The following is a 23319-nucleotide window of genomic DNA, read 5'->3' on the forward strand; positions in this document are numbered from 1 at the left end:
CAGGCAGAGATATACAAATAAACAGGGAAGGCACATGTACTGAAAGAAAAAAAAATCAACATGTGCGTTGTTTCTGCAGCACTGAATAAGCTCACCCGCTCTAACATCACCCCTCCCCCGATCTGACTCTCTAAGTAACAGCGCAAGCACAGACACAAATCAAGTGCATGTGTGTACTGTATAATATTAACAAAAACAGCAGCTTACTACTGAAAACGGCAAATATAGGAGTGAGTGGGGATCGAACCAGGACTCTTGATTATACTTGGTTTGCGTCTGTACTTGCGCAAGATCTGTGTTATGGATCTTGAAAAAAATAAGTTATAAGGACAGTTGTTCATGTTAATTGCAGTCTCAATTGTTAAAAAAATATTTTAAAAGGAGCATCCCACATGAAAATATAACGATCTCATTAACTGACAGTGCATACCAATTTACAAATTTTATGTCCGTTTGAGGTTAAAAAGAAAAAAAAGAAGTAACACTTTATCCCCAGCGGGGAATTGAACTCATGTTTGTGAGGCAGAGAAAAGCTACTCGGTCTGAGAGGCAAATCTTAGCGCGCTACGCCACGGAAGCTGTTATATGGTGTGTGAAGCTTTTGTGGAAGTGTTTATTTGATCTTAGGAACTCGGGCTCTACACATTCTATAGTTTATGCCTACATTTTGTAACATTTATTACTAAAATATGAAAAAGTTTCTGTTTTAGCAATGTGTTTACACAGATTACTGTAGAAACGGAACACGCATGAAATGCATGTAATCCAAATAGCGATCTATTATTTCTATTCTAAAACTCCAGCAGTTCAGTCACTCCCAGGTAATCAAACAAGGCATGAGCTGGGAAAACTTAGTGAACGTTCTGCGACGGTGGGGGATGGAATAGCCGGCTGCTCGCTGCTCCTCTTAATCGGCACATTTAGAAGACAAAAGAGAAGTGAGAACGGTTTTAAGGTGGGCCGGATCTACGAGTTTTTTCGTAGACTCTGGTAATTCTAGTGTTAAAGAGGGGGACCACCACCCCGGTCTGCCAATCCAGAGGCACTGTCCCTGATATCCATGCGATGTTGTAGAGACGTGTCAACCAAGACAGCCCTACAACATCCAGAGCCTTGAGGAACTCTGGGCGTATCTCATCCACCCCTGGGGCCCTGCCACCAAGGAGTTTTTTGACCACCTCGGTGACCTCAGTCCCAGAGATGGGGGAGCCCACCTCCGAGTCCCCCGGCTCTGCTTCCTCATTGGAAGGAATGTTATTGGGATTGAGGAGGTCTTCGAAGTACTCCCCCCACCGACCCACAACGTCCCGAGATGAGGTCAGCAGCGCACCATCTCCACCATATACAGTGTTGACACTGCATTACTTCCCCCTCCTGAGACGCCAGATGGTGGACCAGAATCTCCTCGAAGCGGTCCGAAAGTCGTTCTCCATGGCCTCCCCAAACTCCTCCCATGCCCGAGTTTTTGCCTCAGCAACCACCGAAGCCGCATTCCGCTTGGCCTGCCAGTACCTATCAGCTGCCTCCAGAGTCCCACAGGACAAAAGGGACCGGTAGGACTCCTTCTTCAGCTTGACGGCATCCCTCACCACCGGTGTCCACCAACGGGTTCGGGGATTGCCGCCACGACAGGCACCGACCACCTTACGGCCACAGCTCCGGTCAGCCGCCTCAACAATAGAGGCATGGAACATGGCCCATTCGGACTCAATGTCCCCCACCTCCCTCGGGACATGGTCAAAGTTTTGCCGGAGGTGGGAGTTGAAGCTACTTCTGACAGGGGGCTCTGCCAGACGTTCCCAGCAGACCCTCACAACACGTTTGGGCCTACCAGGCTGACCGGCATCCTCCCCCACCATCGAAGCCAACTCACCACCAGGTGGTGATCAGTTGACAGCTCCGCCCCTCTCTTCACCCGAGTGTCCAAGACATGTGGCCGCAAGTCCGACGACACGACCACAAAGTCGATCATCGAACTGAGGCCTAGGGTGTCCTGGTGCCAAGTGCACATATGAACACCCCTATGCTTGAACATGGTGTTCGTTATGGACAATCCGTGACGAGCACAGAAGTCCAATAACAATACACCACTCGGGTTCAGATCGGGGGGGCCATTCCTCCCAATCATGCCCTTCCAGGTCTCACTGTCATTGCCCACGTGAGCATTGAAGTCTCCCAGCAGTACGAGGGAGTCCCCAGATGGTATGCCCTCTAGCACACCCTCCTGGGACTCCAAAAAGGGTGGGTACTCCGAACTGCTGTTCGGCGCATATGCACAAACAACAGTTAGGACCCGTCCCCCCACCCGAAGGCGGAGGGAGGCTACCCTCTCGTCTACCGGGGTAAACCCCAATGAACAGGCTCCAAGTCGGGAGGCAATAAGTATACCCACACCCGCTCGGCGTCTCTCACCGGGGGCAACTCCAGAGTGGTAGAGAGTCCAGCCCCTCTCAAGGAGATTGGTTCCAGAGTCCAAGCCGTGCGTCGAGGTGAGCCCGACTATATCTAGCTGGAACTACTCTGAGTTTGCTTTTTTGTAAAGATGTCCTGTCTCTTTTTAACTGTTTTCTTTGCATGATTGGCTAATCAATTCTCCACAAACAGTGACTAACATGGAGCCACCATTTTTTTAAATTTATGAACTTTTCTTGTGCATGAGGTTTCTATCATTCAGCGTGTTGTGTCTATTGGTGTGGTTCATGTGAAGTAATTGTATCAGTTTTAGGCTTTCGTCTAATACTGAATTTCCCCTTGGGATTAATAAAGTATCTATCTATCTATCTATCTATCTATCTATCTATCTATCTATCTATCTATCTATCTATCTATCTATCTATCTATCTATCTATCTATCTATCTATCTATCTATCTATCTATCTATCTATCTATCTATCTATCTATCTATCTATCTATCTATCTACTCTTATTCCTTTTGTGGTGCTATTCATGGAAATTTAATAAGGGTTTATTGTAGATTTCAATGAGATCTAGTTGTAAAACAATGTCCCAAAGCTATTCCTTCTTAGAAAGCTACTGTTAATAAAATCACAAATAATCATTGCAAGTGATTTCTGGAGTAGGATTTACAAGGAAAATAGCATCCCTTGCAGTCAAAAAGTTATTGGCTATTGAGTGGCTTACAGTACATGTTTAAATAGCATCCTTAGCAGAGTTTTTTTCCCTTTCCATCTTTACTTTTCCTTCCTCGTTAAGTTGGATGAAAAACGAAACATCTCAAATCATGGCTATCAGGTCATTGCAACTACAGTACACCCCCAAAATTCGCAGCGGTTACATTCCTAGAGCACCTGCAAATTGCAAAATACCGCAAATTTTGGATATGGTTAAAAAATGCCTATTTTCATACTTTAAACCCTAAATATGCCCCAAAACACTTTAATTTCAAACTCAGCTTAATACATTACCTAAAAACAAAGAATGTAAAAGTAAACCTGTATACTGTACTGCTATGTCTCCCGCAGTGCTAGAATGTAAAATACCGATGTTACTGCTGTATGTACTGTAATTCATGCAAGCGCATTTTCATTGCCAGAAGCCTTAGACATGCAGCTCGTTTCGGCGGCATCTTGGGGCTTTAACCCTTAAACTGCCACATACTTGGGGGTTAATGCATCCCTGAACGCCAAATACCCTTTTGCTGCACTTTAAGTAAACGTCACAATTAACAAAGAAAATGTGAAATTTTAACGGAACACATTTTTTTTCATGCAAAGAGCATCACAATTACTGCAACACTGATAATTTTACACACTGCTAATGAACTGTAAAAATTATTTAAAAAAATACTGGAACAATATGTACAAGGTGTAACTGATGCCATGGATGAAATCACTGAGCCAACTGTGCTTGAACTGGCTGCACGCAAACACACAGAGGTAAGCGCTGATTTTGGCAGGCTATAGTGCAGCGGCTTAATCCCAGGGACAGTGAGGCTGCAGTGCTGCATGATGTCATGCTTGGGTCACAGAATTGCACAGACACACAGGATATTGTAGAGACAGGAACTATTCAAACACTTCAAACAAACATGTCTCTTTCAGCAGGAAAAGGAGCTCAGTATGCAGTTAGTTATCAATTAAAGAGTAGACAAACATCATAGGGGAGCACAATCCCCAACAGGAGCAGAGAATGTCTGGGGGAGGAGAGAGAAACAAAGCAATCAGCCAAAAAGAACAGGTACTGTTCAGGCTTTTAAGTAAGCGTAGTGTCGTGCGAGAAGCTATAAGTAAGCCCAGCAAGTAAGGGAGCGATGTGAAGGTAATCTATCAGCGTTTTTTAAGAGGGGGGTTTTGAGGAGCGTCTATGTCTTCTAGAGGTGCGTTCAGCCCCCCTGCTCACAAGGGGCTGCCGCTAAGATTCATACCGTCGAAAAGACGGTGATTTATTTATTTTTATGGTGGAGATTTCAGGGACGCACCCAGCCTTGACCCAAACCGCGTGCACTCACAAACAGAGACAAAAACAAAGCAAACCAGTAATCAAACAGCAAATAAAGAATGTAATGAAAACAAATGAAATAAGAAAACAACGATACCACCCCGTTCCCCGTTCGGCGATTACACATTAAATACAACAAAACACAAACAAAACATACACAGCAACGGATGAAATGTAATGATGAAAATAGATAGTCTAGAGATTCTCACGTTGAATGGGAATGTACAGATAGTCCTACTGGTAGTTCCTGAAATGGTGAAGACAGGTAGACAGGTTCAGGAGCGCTCCTTTCTTTGCAGGATGGCCATAAATCCATTTACAGTCCTCATGTACACAGGCAGATGGCAGACAATCCAGACGCACGAAACGATCCAGGACAAAATAAATAAGTACAGGTAACCCAACAGAAGGCAGGCAGACAGGAACTTGAAACACAAATTACAAAACCTTTTTTTTTGTCTTTTTGTCACCGGCCCCGTTTTTAAAAGCCGTGCTGACATCCTTTGACCTCAAGAGCCCCAGCACCCTCAGCAGAAGACCAATCAGAGCCTGGGAGTTGCAGTTTCAAATTCTATTGGCTACTTTCACCATTCCAAGTTGCGGTTTTCTCTATAGTTGCTTCCAGTTCTCTCTACAGTACAGTATTGCCATGGAAAAAGGCATAAAAATTACAGAGGATATTTGTGGTTTCCGCTAACAATTATTAGTTAGGTTCTAAGGAAAAATCCGTGAATGACTGAGGCCGCGAACTCTGAACCGCAACTTCGCGGGGGTCTACTGTATTCAGGATTAATGTGTAATAGTGTTGAAATGTTTAGAATAGTAAGGTGCAGTTACAGGTGTGTATTACGCTTTAGATAAAAACATAGTTCATTAAAAAATCCCTCTAAATTCTTGTCAGCAAGGAAACACTGTTTGATTTATTTACTGTCTCAGTTTGCTAAAGAGTAATGTGATGTCTCAGGGTAAACATAAGCTGATTGTGTTGTATTCAAAAAAGCTTGGACAAAGGGAAACAATTTTGTATATTTCATCTCTATACTGAAATCTGCTCGGGGTAAATAATAGAGATGATGTGGGAATGTCGTACATTCTGGGAGGTTAAGGCATGTTACAATCTAACAGAAAAGAAGGTTGTCAATATTCAAAGTGTAACAGTTTAATTCTTGGAATGAATATGTAGAAAAAATGTGTACATATCTGTTCATTGGTGGCTACTGTTACCTTTAAAGTAATCTTCTTCCACAACTATGCATTTAGTTAAACAACATTACCATTACAGAAAAGTTTTGTGAAACTCTTGTTTCTGGAATACCTTTGAGTTCCTTTGTCTCTTTGTTCCTCTTTCAACAGCTCCAACCTTTCATAAGCACTTTGTAGCGCAGGTGATACTACACAGCTGTTTTGGGAATTAAATAATCACACCTTGTATGTTACAGCACTTTATTACACACATTATATCCATGTTTTTAATTAGTTATGAGAAAGAATAACCTATTGGGTCTTAGACTAAGAGGAAGGTGCATAATGTATCTGATGTACTAGATGGAAGTGACTTTTACTATAGGCTTCTTGATCCTCCTTAAATTCTGAGAGAATTATATACAGTATCCTAGTGTTTAGGATCAGGGATTAAGGAGGTATTGTTGATTATCTACAGAATCCAAGAGGCCTGTAAATTAAAATTTTATGTTGTTGAACAAAACAGTAAGATTGAGAGTGAGAGTTTTGTGAGCTTGCCAGAATTCAGAGAATTGGTTTCCTGGAGAGGGAGAAAAAAATTGAAAATATGAGAGGATTTTTAGAAAATGATTAAAGCAAGACAAAAAATGGACAAATAAGGGAGTGTCAAAATCCCCTAAATCCTGCCAATACAATAAAAAAGCACCTAATCAGGGTCACAAGATACGTACGTATCTTAAGGCAAGAAGAATCTCCAGCACTAGTCTTTTGCAGAGTCTACACATATAAACACCTGCAAATGGTATTTCTCCTTAAACTCAGAACTGTCGATAATCATCTCTGAGAATGAGCCAAGTAGTGATTATACAGAAAAGAAAGATTGCTTAGTGCTTTTTATTTAAACAATGTCCAACAATAAAGTGATCCAAAATAAAGTGTAGTCAATCCAATAAATATTCTCCAATAAATATAATAATGAAGCAGTGTCCTTAGTGGAGGTTAAAATAAGTCATTAAATAAATAATCCACACAGTTAAAATCTTTGGGATAAAAAAAAAAAAGTCAGAAAACCCCAAGACTCTCTGTGCATTCCATCCAAAACCATGTCTCTCCTGAACACATGACTATGTCTGCTTAGCCCATAGAGATGACCTCTGACAATTGCAGTCCTCCTTCAAATTTGCTTGCACCCTAGCCATTTCAGTTGGTCAACACTTGGGGCGCCAAGCCCAGCTCATATTCCTGCCACCATCCCTTGGCTTTCAGCATGGAACCCACAAACCGTGCTCCTTACTCCCTGCTACAGTCCCACTGCCTGCAAGGAGTCACTCAGTTTGTTTTCACTCCTTTTCCTTGTGTGCTAAGGAGGAATGACCTTGCCCTGTGAACGCCGTTCGCTTAGGGCCACTTCTTTACCACTTGTCTCCTTTCTGTCACACCAGCTCAGCTTCATCCTGACCTTTCTTTCTTTTCCTTTGCTCCATTTATGTTCCGGACTTCTGTTTTTTCCTTTAGTTTTCCTCTTTGTACCCACTCAGGCTCCGTTTATAACTTAGCAGGTGCAGGTGCCTAATCACGCACCCCAGAACCACTACTGAGAGACTTCGCTGAACTGCACTTGTCTGAATTTGAAAGTGTGCTCTGTCAGTCCTCCCCTCAATGACTCAGGGCCGCTAGTCCATGCTACCATGTGGATCTACACTCACCCTCAGCCTGAATCAACTGTATTTAATTAAAACAGCACACTGCCATGGACCAGTAAAATGCGGTTTACTACACCAGGTAACCTAACATATATGACTTTAAGATGTCAAAAGTAGACCAGAACACCTGCAGGAAAAACCCATTTAGACATTAGAAGATTTATGCCATAGTCACTTGCAGACATGGATCTTTAAGGCAGCACTGCCAACAACTGTGCCACCATGCTTCCCTATATTATAATATGTTCTACATTATTTAACCACAAGAATTATGTTGGATTGTAATTATAATGGTTTGAGTTTTCTTTTCTTCCAAGATATTTGAAGGACTAAATTAAATACCCATGTAGCCTTTCTTCCTAAGAGTTAAGAGATTCAATTCCCATCTTTCAAAGTAAGGCATTCCCATTAGGCCAGGGATATGTTTAGTTGTTTTTTTATAATATATACATTTACAAAATTAGTTTAAGCTGTTTTACAATTAATTTAATCATTATATGTGAAATCCTGCTTATCTGTGCAAACTCATTACTGTAATTTCCAGTTTGTAATTGTATAACGTTAGAGTTTGTAATTGTATAACGTTAGAGCCTGACATGTTCTATCACAGGCTTTGGCAAGAATTTCTCTTGTCTAAATCTGGAAAGAAAAAAACACTCTTCAATTCAAGATTTGCGGAGAACGCACTTCTTTTTCCAAGTTCAAAGCAAGATTTTTTCCATATTTATAAACATGAAGGACTGTGTTTTTTTATTCCTTTATAAATAAAAGTATAATCAAATAATGTAAATGTTTCACTACAATGATTGATAAACTGGAAAGTACATGCATATATCAAAACTGAGACTCTGGTATTCTGAACCAGATTTGTATTAGTAGCATAAATTTATGCCCTGCACCTGTAAATTTGAATGTATATGTCGGAATGAGACTGGTGAGTTCCATTACTACTTCAGTGTGATTTACTGTCTGTAATTTCCTTCTGTGGTCTAGGTTCATTGTTTAACTGAAAACATTTAAAGGTTAATGGGATCCTGTTTACTGTGATCCATCTTTCCATTCATGTATCCATCAGATTTGTATCACGCTAATGATAAAATTAATTAATCAGCCTTATGCATACAACTAATTCTGTTCACTTTTGCCTTTCATAGCGTGGTACCACAGACTAATGTGATTGTAAGTAGTGATCGGCCAAAATTGACAGTACAGGATGAAGTAGTTCCTCGAGCCGCAGATTCTTTAGAAAATCTTCTTAGCAAGTAAGTACTCTAGCTGTTAAAGAAAAAAGAAAAACTTCTATGAAATGTATTATGCATTGTCTTTGTCCTAATGACTGTAAACATTACATGAATAATTAATTAGATAAAATATTCCTGCTGTTGTGTTTTTACTTTGTGAAAACTCATCAAAATGGTTGTGTGCACAATGGTATTTGTACCATTCCTTTGTTCTCTTTTTCTTATTTATCATAAAATATTTTATTCAACTGTTCTTTTCAATGAATACATTCAAATGCAAATTTGCAAGTTAACTGTTCTGTTATGGTGGTCTTATTTGAACCTCATTGTTGCCAGCTGGTGTACAAAATGAAAATTAAAAGTCTAGAATCTTAACTAGCAAGTGAAATAAAATGTTAATACGTACGAGACATGGGAGGATCAAGAAGGCGGTGGTTACCACTGCTAACGCTAAGCTCTGGGAGACTGAATTTTAATCTAAGTCTATTAGCAGTACAGTATGGTGCAGCTGATTAACATCTTTTTTTTTTTTATTGTCAGCACTGTTTCTGGACGTAGGCAAAATACTATTTTGGTAAAAGTTCCTGCACCAGATGACAGCCACAATGAGGATGCTGAAAGTGGCTCAGAAGCCAGTGATACCATATCTAACAGCGGCCAAGCTGGCGGCCAATCTGTTGGAAACAATGTTACCCTCATCACCCTCAATTCTGAAGGTAAAAGTTCCTCATAGGCTATTGAGTCTGCAATCACTACATTTTTTTTAATTAATACCTGGGTTTTCAGCAAGAAATTTACTTGGGTTAGTGTGTGCCTTGATATATGCTATATGTAATCACCAACAACTGAAAACATCCAAAACCAAAGATTGTGTCTTAAGACTATGTCTTTCATTTATATGTAGTGTATACTGAATAGATCCTCGTTAAAATCATTTACACTATGAATTGTGAATAGAAAAAGATGACTAAAGAAGTTAGTATGCGTCCACTGCAGACATTCAAAATTCAACCCCTTGATTACATAAAATATTCACTCAGCATTATATTGTGTGCTTACCAATAGGGCATACTAATGCTTAGTTCACAAGGAGTGCTTCTCTATATTCTGGGTCTGTTTTTCGTAGTGCAAAAAAATAAAATAAATAAATAAAACAGACACATATACCACTAAGTACTATTAGTTCATATATCTTTTCATGAACAAATCTTGTCTGGTTAACTGGGACTTTTATGAAACAGTGCTTTGTTCTAACTTGTTCATGAAGCATGTACATATTATTGGGCATAGGCAAAACAAAGTTTGCTGTACTTTTAGGGCAATGCAAAAGGGTTGTCTAGGGACATTTCACTATATATAATTTTCCTCAGTTTGCAATGGCTGCAGACAAATTCCTTGTTTAGTACAAGTTTCTGCTGTATGTCTTTTATCTTCAGTTTGTTTGAAATAACTATGAAGACCTTTTCCCAGTATGAAGAGAGAAAAGTTGTGTTCTTTAAAAGGAAAAAAGGAGTTGCCATCAGATGAGAGTTATAATAATAATAATAATAATAATTCATTACATTTATATAGCGCTTTTCTCAGTACTCAAAGCACTATCCACACAGGGAGGAACCGGGAAGTGAACCCACAACCTTCCACAGTCTCCTTACTGCAAAGCAGCAGCACTACCACTGCGCCACCTGTGAGTTGTGTGTTATACCATGCAGTGTCCTCATTTTATAAGCGTTGCATGCATTTTTACTCATTTCCAGGTGACAAAAAGAGAGAAATTGCTTTTTAGGAATAAAGATTGGCATCAGTATCTTAAAGCACATCAAACAGGAAGTCAGTATTTGTAGCCTGATAACTTAATTATGTAAACAGTTACAGAAAAGCATTTGTTTCCTCATTCTTTGAATAATAACACTAGACCAGCCCTTTGTTCCATTTAGGTACTGCTCCCATATTAGTATCCAAACATGTACTCCCCGAAGGACACTTTGTTACTTCAGTTAATTTTTTTCTTCCTGTGAAAATGATGTGGTGGTGTACAAAGAGTTTAGAAAATACTCTGTGCATTGAATTAGCTAATATTTAATCACTCTTTCATCAGAGAAGCTTTCTTTTTGTGTCATTAACAACTTGAAAATGCTCAACATAAGCATCAACTACTGTATCATCTTATCTTATTGTTATTGAATATTTATCAGCAGTCCTTCCTTATATATATATATATATATATATATATATATATATATATATATATATATATATATATATATATATATATATATATATATATTCAACAATTATACAAAAACCCCTGTGGATGTCCTGACTGGGCTAACATATGAGGACCACTGGCATCTAGTATATTGGGGATCTTCTGATCTTCAGCTTTTATCAGTCCATTCATTAAACTATACCAGCTGGGTCCAAATTTATTTTCTCACCCTGCCAGCCAGTTCCCTTATGTTATCGCACTGGCCTCCTATCTGTGTGTGTGTGTGTGTGTGTATATATTCTGTGTATATAGTATGAAGGCCCCTGGTAGGGGCTGAAAGTTCAGGAATAAAAACTACTTTATGATACGTGATTCATTTTCTCCCTTTGTGGATCTCCAGCTGCATATATATATATACAGTGATCCCTCGCTATATCGCGCTTCGCCTTTCGCGGCTTCACTCCATCGCGGATTTTATATGTAAGCATATTTAAATATATATCGCGGATTTTTTGCTGGTTCGCGGATTTCTGCGGGCAATGGGTCTTTTAATTTCTGGTACATGCTTCCTTAGTTGGTTTGCCCAGTTGATTTCATACAAGGGACGCTATTGGCAGATGGCTGAGAAGCTAGATTGCTTACTTTTCTCTCTCTCTTGCGCTGACTATCTGTGATCCTGACGTATGGGGATTGAGCAGGGGGGCTGTTCGCACACCTAGACGATACGGACGCTCGTCTAAAAATGCTGAAAGATTATCTTCACGTTGCTATCTTTTGTCAGCTGCTTCCTGAAACGACATGCTGCACAGTGCTTCACATACTTAAAAGCTCGAAGGGCACGTATTGATGTTTGACTGAAAAACAAACTCTGTCTCTCTCTCTCTCTCTCCCTGCTCCTGACGGAGGGGGTGTGAGCTGCCGCCTTCAACAGCTTTGTGCCGCGGTGCTTCGCATACTTAAAAGCCAAACAGCCCTATTGATTTGTTTGCTAGAGATTGTTTTCTCTATCTATGTGACATTCTGTGCTCCTGACATGCACTCCTTTGAAGAGGAAGATATGTTTGCATTCTTTTAATTGTGAGACAGACCTGTCATCTCTGTCTTGTCATGGAGCACAGTTTAAACTTTTGAAAAAGAGACAAATGTTTGTTTGCAGTGTTTGAATAACGTTCCTGTCTCTCTACAACCTCCTGTGTTTCTGCGCAAATCTGTGACCCAAGCATGACAATATAAAAATAACCATATAAACATATGGTTTGTACTTCGCGGATTTTCTTATTTCGCGGGTGGCTCTGGAACGCAACCCCTGCGATGGAGGAGGGATTACTGTACATTATATATATATATATATATATATATATATATATATATATATATATATATATATATATATATGCTGCTCAAAAAAATTAAAGGAACACTTTGAAAACACATCAGAACTCAATGGGAGAAAAAAATCATGCTGGATATCTACTGATATAGACTGGGTAATGTGTTAGGAATGAATGGATGGCACATTGTTTGATGGAAAAAAAAATTCAATCTACAGAGAGGGCTGAATTCAAAGAGACCCTGAAAATCAAAGTGAAAAAATGATGCGGCAGGTTAGTCCATTTGGCTGAAATTTCATTACAACAACTCAAAATCATACTCAGTAGTTTGTATGGCCCCCACGTATGCATGCCTGACAACATCGGGGCATTCTCCTAATGCTACAACAGATGGTGTCCTGGTGATCTCCTCCCAGATCTGGACTAGGGCATCACTGAGCTCCTGGACAGTCTGAGGTGCAACCTGGCAGTGTCGAATGGACCGAAACATAATGTTCCATCTACTGGATTAAGGTCAGGCGAGCGTGGGGGCCAGTCAATGGTATCAATTCCTTCATCCTTCAGGAACTGCCTGCATACTCTCGCCACATGAGGCCAGGCATTGTCATGCACCAGGAGGAACCCAGGACCCACTGCACCAGTATAGGGTCTGAAAATGGGTCCAAGGATTTCATCCCGATAGCTAATGGCAGTCAAGGTGCTATTATCTAGCCTGTAGAGGTCTGTGCATCCTTCCATGGATATGCCTCCCAAGACCATCACTGACCCACCCCCAAACCAGTCATACTGACCTATGTTATAGGCAGCATAATGTTCTCCACAGCTTCTCCAGACCCTTTCATGTCTGTCACGTGTTCAGGATGAACCTGCTCTCATCTGTGAAAAGCACAGGGCGCCAGTGGTGGACCTGCCAATTCTGGTATTCTGTGGCAAATGCCAGTTGAGCTGCACAGTGCAAGGCAGTGAGCACAGGGCCCACTATAGGACATCGGGCCCTCAGGCCACCCTCATGAAGTCTGTTTGTGATTGTTTGGTCAGAGACATTTACACCAGTGGCCTGCTGGAGGTCATTTTGTAGGGCTCTGGCAATGCTCATCGTGTTCCTCCTTGCCCAAAGGAGCAGATACCGGTCCTGCTGATGGGTTAAAGACCTTCTACGGGCCTGTCCAGCTCTCCTTGTGCCTTTGAGACTGTGCTGGGAGACACAGCAAACCTTCTGGCAATGGCACGTATTGATGTGCCATCCTGGAGAAGTTGGACTACCTGTGCAACCTCTGTAGGGTCCAGGTATCGCCTCATGCTACCAGTAGTGACATTGACCATAGCCAGATGCAAAACTGATTAAAAAACAGTCAGAAAAGATGAAGAGGGGAAAAATGTCAGTGGCCTCCACCTGTTAAACTTGTTTTGGGGGTTGTCTCATTGTTGCCCCTTTAGTGCACATTTTGTTAATTTTATTAACACCAAAGCAGCTTAAACTGATTAACAACCCCCTCTGCTACTTAAATGGCCAGATCAATATCCAAGATGTTTCATTGACTTGATGCTATACTCTGATTTAAAAAGTGTTCCTTTAATTTTTTTGAGCGGTATATACACACCTGTATATCACAACATCATAACCTTCTTGTTTAAAAGAATATCATATCAAAATTTTTACTCTGGACTGCTGTGTGACTATTGAGCAATTTTGTACTCTGCCGGTCCCTCTCTGAGGATGATTGCATCCTATTTAATGCACGTTGCTAAGTATAACCCTGTTGCTGTGTTACATCAAAGCAATCTTTTGGGATTTTTTTTTTAAAGATAGTCAGTATAGCCAGTGGCGCAGATCAACAAGCATCATGGAAAATATATAATGCTAACTTTCTAGGGGTCATTAGGATTGCAAAAAAAAAATGATTACTGATGGCTAATATTGTCACATGACAGAGATCATTCCTTAAGCCAGCGGTTCTCAAACTGTGGGGCGCGCCTGAAGTAAAAAAAAAGGGGGGCGTGAATGTTGCTATATGTGGCGTAATTTCGCTATTCGTTGGGAAATTTTAAACTTGTAGCGGTGTATCGTCAGCAAAAAATATAGGAATAAATTTTATTAGGGTTTCAAAAAACGTTAGGGGGGCGCGATTAAAACCGTTATGAAATCTCGGGTCGCAAATACTTAAAGGTTGAGAAACGTTGCCTTAAGCCAACACAGTATGAAAAGAGTGATCTGTCTGTCTGTTGGATATTTGTTGCATTTCCTATCCATTGTATCTGTCTTACATAGTTTATTTCCTATTCTAGTATGTAATTCTATGACAATTTACTTTTATTAGCCTTATTATTAATGGGGAGATATTTACTTTCTTCATTAAATTTGACATGTTCTGCAAATAACATTAGTGAAACATTCTGGAAGAAATGTATTTTGCAAGTAGCATTGATTACACACATCTTTTGTTTAGAAATAAGCAGGAGAATAGTCTGGGATGTTTCTGAACATTGAATTCTGTTATATTTCAGCCAGGGTTCCTCCCCTAGCTGGAGTTCAGTTCCTTGTTTTATGTCCTTTTTGTTAATTTTTGTGTCATGTATTTCTGTTAATGTTACTTTTGTTAACTATCCACTTTGTTTTCTATGCCTTTGCTATGAGCCTTGTGTTTTGTGGGTGGTTCCGCAAGAGGTGGGACCACTTGCCCATCACTTCCAGGGACTGCCCACTGCATTGTAAAGGTGAACGTTTCCCACAGTTCCTGGCAGTTCATTTTGAATGAGCTAGGGAGTGGTAATTAAGGTAATTCAGATTTTAGGATTCGGTAATGTGTGTAAGCTGAATGGTTTCTAATGATTTTTGCAGGACACTAGTTGAGATATTTTCTTGTCTGAGCCAAAGTAGGAAATATGTATTTTCTTGAAGAGGTATCTCCACACAATTAAACTGTGTAATTTGAAAATCTTTTCAATCATTCAATTTTGTACATCAGATCACATTGCATGCAGAATTGATAAAGGTGGAAAGCATACCTGACATATTATTTGCTTATACAAATGCAAGAGCTCCCCCAAAAAAATAGTGTTATCCAGGGAGCATTGTTAATCATATTCTCTTCATTTATTTCCTTAGTGAAAAAACAGTTTTCCTGCCACATTCCAAAGACATGCATTTTGCGGTAATTGGCATCTTTAAATTTGTCTCGTATGACTTGGTGTACGTGGGTGTGCAATTTGATTGACTTTAATCCTACTGTGTTTGCTTCTTGCCTTGTGCTTAAAGTTGTCAGGATGGACAGACTTCTGTGAGCATTAATGGGGTTTAGCAGATTTGATACAGTACGAACAGATCAATTTCCTTAGGAAAATCATGTTTACTCCTAGCTAAGTTGGACAGTGTTTTTCTCAACCAATTATTTTTGTGCCTACAATAGAGTTGATCATGGTACAGTATATAGAGTACAAGTCTACTGTTCCTAAATGTGTATGGATATGCTGTGCATTCAGAAAGTATTCATACCCCTTCACTTTTTTCACATTTTGTTACATTGCAGCCTTATTGTTGGAATCATTTAAATTTTTTCCTATAGTAATACTAGAATCCTTGTAGCCTATGAAAAAACTTGTAATCCTAGCTCACCTTTAATTCCTTCGCACCTCTCCATCAGCGTCTTTTGTTTTATAAATGTGTCGATCAGCACAGGCACCAAGCAGCCCCCCACCCCCACCTCCCCACCACCACAGAAAGGGCAAAAAGTTCTTCCAACTCAAGTCTTGTTTATCTGGTTGTGAGGTACCTGGAGTTGTATAGGGTAAGTAATATATCATTATTTGGAACACATACATTTCATGTGTGTTCTGTGTCTACAACGATCTATGTAAATTTAGGATGACACGAAATGCAAGAAATATTGAACATGTAACTAAAAAAGAAATGTTTTTCATATTTTAGTAATAACTGACAAAATTTAGACATGAAGTGTATAATATGTGAAGACTGAAATCCAAATATCAAACACTTTCACAATAGGTACAAGTGTAACAAAACAAGTGTGCTTTTATTCAAGAATATAACTGTAGATAAACAACTCTGGTTAGGGTACGACATTGACACAACCGCTTGAGTGGTGCAACGGTAAGAACTGCTGTCTGATACGGGGTGCCCAGTCACAGATAGTTGACACAGACTGCTCAGCCAATCAGAGTGCAGCAGGGCTGATTTGATGCCAAGACCCAGGTTCGATTCCCAGTTGGGGTGAAAGTGCTTTTTTTCTTTTTATCTACAAAAGCACGTAAAGTTTTTAAAATTGGTATGTACTGTCAAGTGAAATATTTATTAGTTTTAATTTCACAAACCCTGTGGAATGCTCTTTGTAAAATATTATTTTTAAAAATTGAGACAGCAATTAACATGAACAAATATCCCCTTTTAACTGTTCTTACTTTTAAGTTCTATAAGACATACACAGGCAGACAGAGCACTGCATAACAGACAGACAGACAAGTCACTAAACATAAACATGGAAGGCACAGCATAAAAGATATAAAAAACTGTCAGGAGAAAAAAAACAGCTAAGGGAATAGATAGATAGGAAGGAAAGGCACTATATGACAGGGAAACTGCTACATAATAGTAAAATTACTGTTATTACTATATAGATAGACAGGAAATTCACTGTGTAAAAGACAGATAGAGAAAGCACTAGACAGAGAGATAACAGTATTAGCAATATATTATAGTTTGATTTTATATTTATATTTTATCTCAGATTTATGTAAAAAAAAAGAAAAATGCTACAACCTTTTTATTAATCAACAGATACATTAGGAAGGCAAGCAGGCAGTGAGAGTACATGTAGATGTGAAAAGCACTAGATAGACATGGAAGGCACTGTATAATAGATATAAAACTATAAAAAAACAGGGTATACATTAAATAATATACAGGCAGAGAAACCACTAGATAAATAGATATATAGACAGATAGATAGACATGAAAGGTATTGTATAATAGATAGGAAAGGCACTTTATACTAGGCAGACAGGGAAGCCACTAAATAATAATAATAATATTATTACTGCATTGACAGATAGACAGGGAATTCACTGTATAATAGGCATACAGTAAAGGCACTATAAAAGAAAATAGACAAAGCACTAGACAGATAGACGTCAGTATTAGCAATAAATTAGTGTTATTATTTATAAATATTTATATATATATATATATATATATATATATATCTGAGATATATGTCAATAAAATAAATGAAAAATGCTACAACCTGTTAATTAATCAACAGATGCTGCAGAATGGCAAGCAGGCTGTGAGAGTACATATAAACCTGAAAAGCAATAGATAGACAGATAAACAGGGGAGTCACTGTATAATAGATGTGGGAAGCTCTTTTTAATATTTGTAAAAATTGAGACTGCAATTAACATGAACAAGTGTCCTTATAACTGTTCTTATTTTTAAGTTCTGTAAGACATACACAGACAGACAGAGAATTGCATAATAGAAAGACAGAGGAGTCACTAAATAGATAAACAGGGAAGGCACTGTATAATAGATATAAAACTCAGGAGAAAAAAAAACAACTAAAGGGATAGATAGATAGATAGATAGATAGATAGATAGATAGATAGATAGATAGATAGATAGATAGATAGATAGATAGATAGATAGATAGTGCCTTTCCTTCCTATCTGTCTATCTAACAGGCAGACAGGGAAGCTGGTACATAATAATAATATAACTATTATTACTACAAAGGCAGATAGACAGGGAATTCACTGTATAATAGGCAGACAGAGAAGGCAGTATATAAAGCACAGACAGAGAAGGCACTAGACAGATATATATACACACTCACAGACAGATAGATAACAGTATTAGCTATATGGTATTTTTATTTTATATATTCTGCATATGTATTTTTAACGGAGAAATCTGTCAAAAAGAAATAAATCATGTATCAATCAACACACACTGCAGGCAGGCAAGTGGGTGGTGAGAGTGAAGATGGATGTGATAGGCACTAGATAGATTGTATATAATAGGCAAAAATAGCGATAACTTGATAATAGTATTAGCTGTAATTAATGAAATCATGAATTAATCAACAGAAATAAGCGCAATCTACATTTTAAGCATAACGATTTACTTAAAAAAAAAAAAAGAAAAAAGAAAAATGCCTCAGCCTGTCTATGAACGCAGACACTGCAGCCAGGCAGGCAGGCAGAGCGGCGAAAAGTGCAGAACAGCATCCAATACCTCCCCCCTTCCCCCCCTCACCAAAACGGAAGTGGCAGAAAATAGATTGCATCGTTAGTGGTTTAGCACTACCATAGAGAATGAATGGGAAACAGGTGTCCCTGGTTCATCCTTACTATTATAGAATAAAAATATGCATTTGATTTGAGTCTGTACATTTATGGTACTTGTAAAAGTTAGCATTTTCTTTTTTAATTCAGTTTGATTCTCTCAGTCATGTTCATGTTCACGCTCCCCCCGATATGACACTGCTTGTTTTCAAATAAAAATGTGCTATAACAGAGCTGAACTCAAATGAGGATGAGGGTTCTACATCAGAGAAAGAGAACAGAAGCCCTCCCCGCAACATAAGAACAACGCAGCTACATCACGCGTAAAGGTGAAAGATGACACCGTTTGGATGCAGCAACAGGTCGGGCATCATCCTGCCACTCAGTCTGCCCCACACATGTCCTTCAAAGAAAAAGCAGGGCTTACTGAGTTTGTCAAGGTATCGGGCAAAGTCCTGTTTGTGATTATGTTTTGTGATGGTCTTTATATAACAAACATTTATATATTACTTATATAATAGCCAGATTGAAAGTTATTCACCTCGATTTATTTACTTATCTTCCTACAGCGTAAAATCACAAGTAGACTGCAGAGCTTCCTGTGTTTGATTGACAGGGCTATGCTCATAAAGTATATATGTACTGAAGTGACTTTAGCTGCAGGTGGAAGCTCCTGTTGTTACGGTTCTGCCTTTGTCTAGAAAGAGTTTCATAGGCTTTGTGAACTTAGTCTCGTAAAGTCTTTCTTCCATGGGACGACTGGGATCTTTTCTTGAATAAGGAGTAGCATTGCACATGTACTGGTGTGGCATTACACATGAACTTTATTAGGAAAATAGTACATATTTACAGTTGCGTAGAGTGTGACAGGCACCCAATACCCCAAAATTTCAAAACAACAGTAGGATTTTAGAAATTTTTGCAAATTTAGTACAAATAAAAAATGGAAAAATCACATTGCCACAAGTATTCTGACCCTTCACTCAATATGTGGTTGAAACACCTTTTCAAGTAACATATAAATGTTAATGTTTTGGGCACATGCACCGTCCAGATCTAAACACTAGAGGGGAGAGTCTATAGCTGATGGTGGAAGCTGCCGTCGCTGTACTTTGTATATAAGAGCCAGATCGAATTTTATTTACTTATTTACCTTTATTTAATTACTTACTTCCTACAGCGTAAAGTCACAAGTAGACTGCAGAGCTTCCCGTGTACATTTACAGAGTACAGCGATGGCAAAGTGCGACGTGCATTCTTGCTCCGATGTAGAACTGTCGTCATGATCTGAGTTCATATCTGTCATAGCGCGTCTTTATGTGAAAACAGCAGTGTCACATGGGAGTGGGGGTGGGATCGTGAATGCAACTGAGAGAATAAAACTGAATAAAAAAAAACAAAAAAAAAAAAAACAAAGCTAACCTTTACAAGTATCACACATTTACACTGGCTGTTACAGACTGAAATCAAATGTATGTTTTTATTCTAAAATAGTACGAATAAGAGCAGCTCTCTTCTCAAAACAGACTCATCCGGAATCGAACCCTTGAATGTTTGATTACCAGTCAACAGATGATACCATTGCACCACCGAAGCAGTTGTAGCAAAGGCGTGTCAATGTCGCACCCTAACAAGTGTTCTTTTTCTGCAGTTATAGAATAGAAGCACACTTGTTCTGTTATATTTGTACCTTTTGTGAAAGTGTTTATTGGATATTTGGAATTCAGGCTTAACACATTATACACTTCATGTCTACATTTTGTGAATTATTACTAAAACATGAAAAACGTTTCTGTTTTAACGATGTGTTTACTGTACATAGATTGTTGTAGACACGGAACACACATGAAATGCATGTGTTCCAAATAACAATATAGTATTTATAAAAGGTGTCATTTTGCTTGACTTCTCACTCTATACAACTCCAAGCAACTGACACGCACGTAAACAGACTTGAGCTGAGAAAAGTGTGCGGCGGTGGGGGATGTGATAGCAGGCTGCTTGCTGATTATCGACACATTTACAGGACAAAAGATGCTGATGGAGAGGTGCGAAGCGATTTAAGGTGGGACGGATCTACGAGTTTTTTCGTAGACTCTGGTAATTCTAGTGTTAAGCTACACCTGTATTATCTTTGCTTTTTGCTTAGGGTCATTTTCCTGTTGGAGGATGAGGTTTTGGTCTAGTCTGAGGTCCAGAGCACTCTTGAACAGATTTTTCAATAAGTATAGCCCTTTACTTTGCTCAATTCAGCTTTCCCATAATTCTTACCATTCTCTGAGACCCTACAGTTTAAAAAAAATATATATAAAAAAAAAACCAGTATATAATATTGTGCCTACCATGCTTCACCTATGAAATGGTACTGCACAAGTGATTAATAGTGCCTGGTTTCCTCCGGACATGACCCAGAGAACTGAGGCCTGACAGTTAAATCATGGTTTCAGGAGACCTGAGAATCTTGTTTCTTACAATCTATGAGTCCTTTAGGTGCATTTTTGCAAACTCCATGCAGGCTTTCATGTGTTGTCTGGCAACTCTAGCGTAAAGCTCGTATTAGTGGAGTGGTGCAGTGATGACTGTCTTTCTGGGAGTTTTTCTCATCTCCACACATGTTCTCTACAGCTTAGCCAGTGTGACCATTGGGTTATTTGTCAACTCAATTACCAAGGGACTTCTTCCCCACTTATTCAGTTTGGCCAGGCAACCAAAGCTAATAAGAGTTATGGTTGTTCCAGACTTCTTCCATTTAAGAATCATGGAGGCCATTGTACTGTTGGAAACATTCAGTCCTGCAGAGTGTAGCCTTCCCCAGATCTACAGTATGCCTCAACACAATCCTCTTGTCTAAAATCTGCAACCAGTTCCTTCATCCTAATGGCTTGATATTAGCTCTTATGGAAATACACAGCACTAGGACCTTATACAGAAGGTTTGTGCCTTTCCTAATACTATCCAGTCAACTGAATATGCCATAGGTGGACTCCAAACAAGCTCTAGAAATATCTCAAGTATGATCAATACAATGGGATGCACCTAAGCCACATTTTAAATGTCATAGCAAAGGGCCTGAATACTTGAGTCAGTGCGATATTTATGTTTTTATTTTGAATAAATTTCCAAAATATTCTGTTTTTTCTTTGTCATTCTAGGGTACTAAATTTTGCATGATGTGGAGAGAAATGAATTTAAATGATTTTAGTACAAGTCTACAGTATAACAAATTGTAAACAAATAAAGGGGTCTGATTACTTTCTGAATACGCTGGAGATAGATATATCTCAAACAGTCATCAGGTACTCCTGGTTAGGTCTTTAATAATACTATTTGCTGGAGCATGTTTTATAGATACTTTCAATGAAAGGGATCTGAGCAAACATCACTGTCCTGTGTTGTGCTTTTCAGTCTAAAACTGAGCAAGTTTAGCCCTACTGTAGGATGTGATGCAGCCAGTGAAGATGGGCTTTATGAGCATAAATAGAATTACTTAAGCATAGATTAGATTAGAGATCTTTATTGTCACATAACATTATATGAGCATATTGAAATTCATGTGCCACAGTTGTGGTGATGTATAAATAAATGCAGTAAAAAGTAAAGGTAGCAGAAGATAAATAAACAGAATAAATAAAAAATACAGTAAATAAGAGTGAAAAAAATTAATGTATAATACAATTTCATATAAAACAGCAGGTGGGTACAATGCACAGTGCAGAGCAGGTATGATCAAGTTACTGGGCATTCAGTGACCTTATGGCCTGGGGGAAGCTGGAAACGTCTGGGCTTTTATTAGTTAAAAGTGGAATTAAAGATGTGAGTTACCCTCCTTGACAATAGCTGAGAGGTTCTGATATCACTTTATGTTATCTGTACTAATGACTTTGTTAAGCCTCTGACACTCTTCAGAGCATCGCTGCTAATGCAGATGTGAGTATGGTCTGACTAGTACATCCTGAAGTCTACGTCCATCTCTCTGGTTTTGCTGACATTCAATGAGAAAATGTTGTCTTTGCATCACTGTGTCAGAAGGCAAATCTCTTGTATGTAAGTCGTCTCATCATTGTTGATGATCAGGAATATGGCAGTAGTGTCAAAAGAAAATAATTAATGATGGAGCTGGCACTGTGTTCAATAGTGGTAGAGTACCACTGCAGAGGAAGTGATGCTGCCAATCTTCAGATGCTGGGGTCCGACAACAATTACTAAGTAAAAAAAAAAAAAAAGGATGGCACAGTTCTAGAAGCTTAATTGTCTGTTTAATCTATAAGTGGTACTGTTGAAGAGCAGTTTCTAGTACTCTGATGGTAAATGGCACCTTCTTTGGACAGGCTATTGCCATAAGCAAAGTGGAGGCTATCCAAACTATGTTTAAATCATTCCACCACCATTCCTTCCAAAATTTTATTATAAATGGAGAATTTTCCTCCGGCTGGTAATCTTTCTGACAGAAAGTGGAAAGTATAGATTCTCTATAGGTATTAGACATTAAAATGTCAATTACAAACATTAGTGAACTGGTAGTTACAAATGTTTACATTGACATTTATTTGCTTGGCAGATGCGGCAGATGGTAGCGCTGCTGCCTCACAGTAAGGAGACCTGGGTTCGCTTCCTGGGTCCTCCCTGCGTGGAGTTTGCATGTTTTCCCCGTGTCTGCGTGGGTTTCCTCCAGGTGCTCCAGTTTCCTCCCACAGTCCAAAGACATGCAGGTTAGGTGATCCTAAATTGTCCCTAGTGTGTGCTTGGTGTGTGGGTGTGAGTGTGTGTGTATGTGCCTGGTGGTGGGCTGGCGCCCTGCCTTGGGTTTGTTTCCTGCCTTGCGCCCTGTGTTGGCTGGGATTGGCTCCAGCAGACCCCCGTGACCCTGTAGTTAGGCTATAGCAGGTTGGATAATGGAT

General features: G+C 39.2%; 1 protein-coding gene across 1 annotated transcript in view; it reads left to right on the forward strand.

The window, feature by feature from the left end:
- banp (BTG3 associated nuclear protein) overlaps window positions 1-23319 on the forward strand; it is a 377911-nt gene that overhangs the window by 79399 nt on the left and 275193 nt on the right. The window contains exons 5-6 of the mRNA XM_028810115.2: window positions 8498-8605; window positions 9125-9300. Coding sequence (XP_028665948.1) covers window positions 8498-8605; window positions 9125-9300 — 284 coding nt within the window. The remainder of the gene's footprint in view (window positions 1-8497; window positions 8606-9124; window positions 9301-23319) is intronic.

Source organism: Erpetoichthys calabaricus, chromosome 9 (assembly GCF_900747795.2).
Source record: "Erpetoichthys calabaricus chromosome 9, fErpCal1.3, whole genome shotgun sequence".
NCBI lineage: Eukaryota > Metazoa > Chordata > Cladistia > Polypteriformes > Polypteridae > Erpetoichthys > Erpetoichthys calabaricus.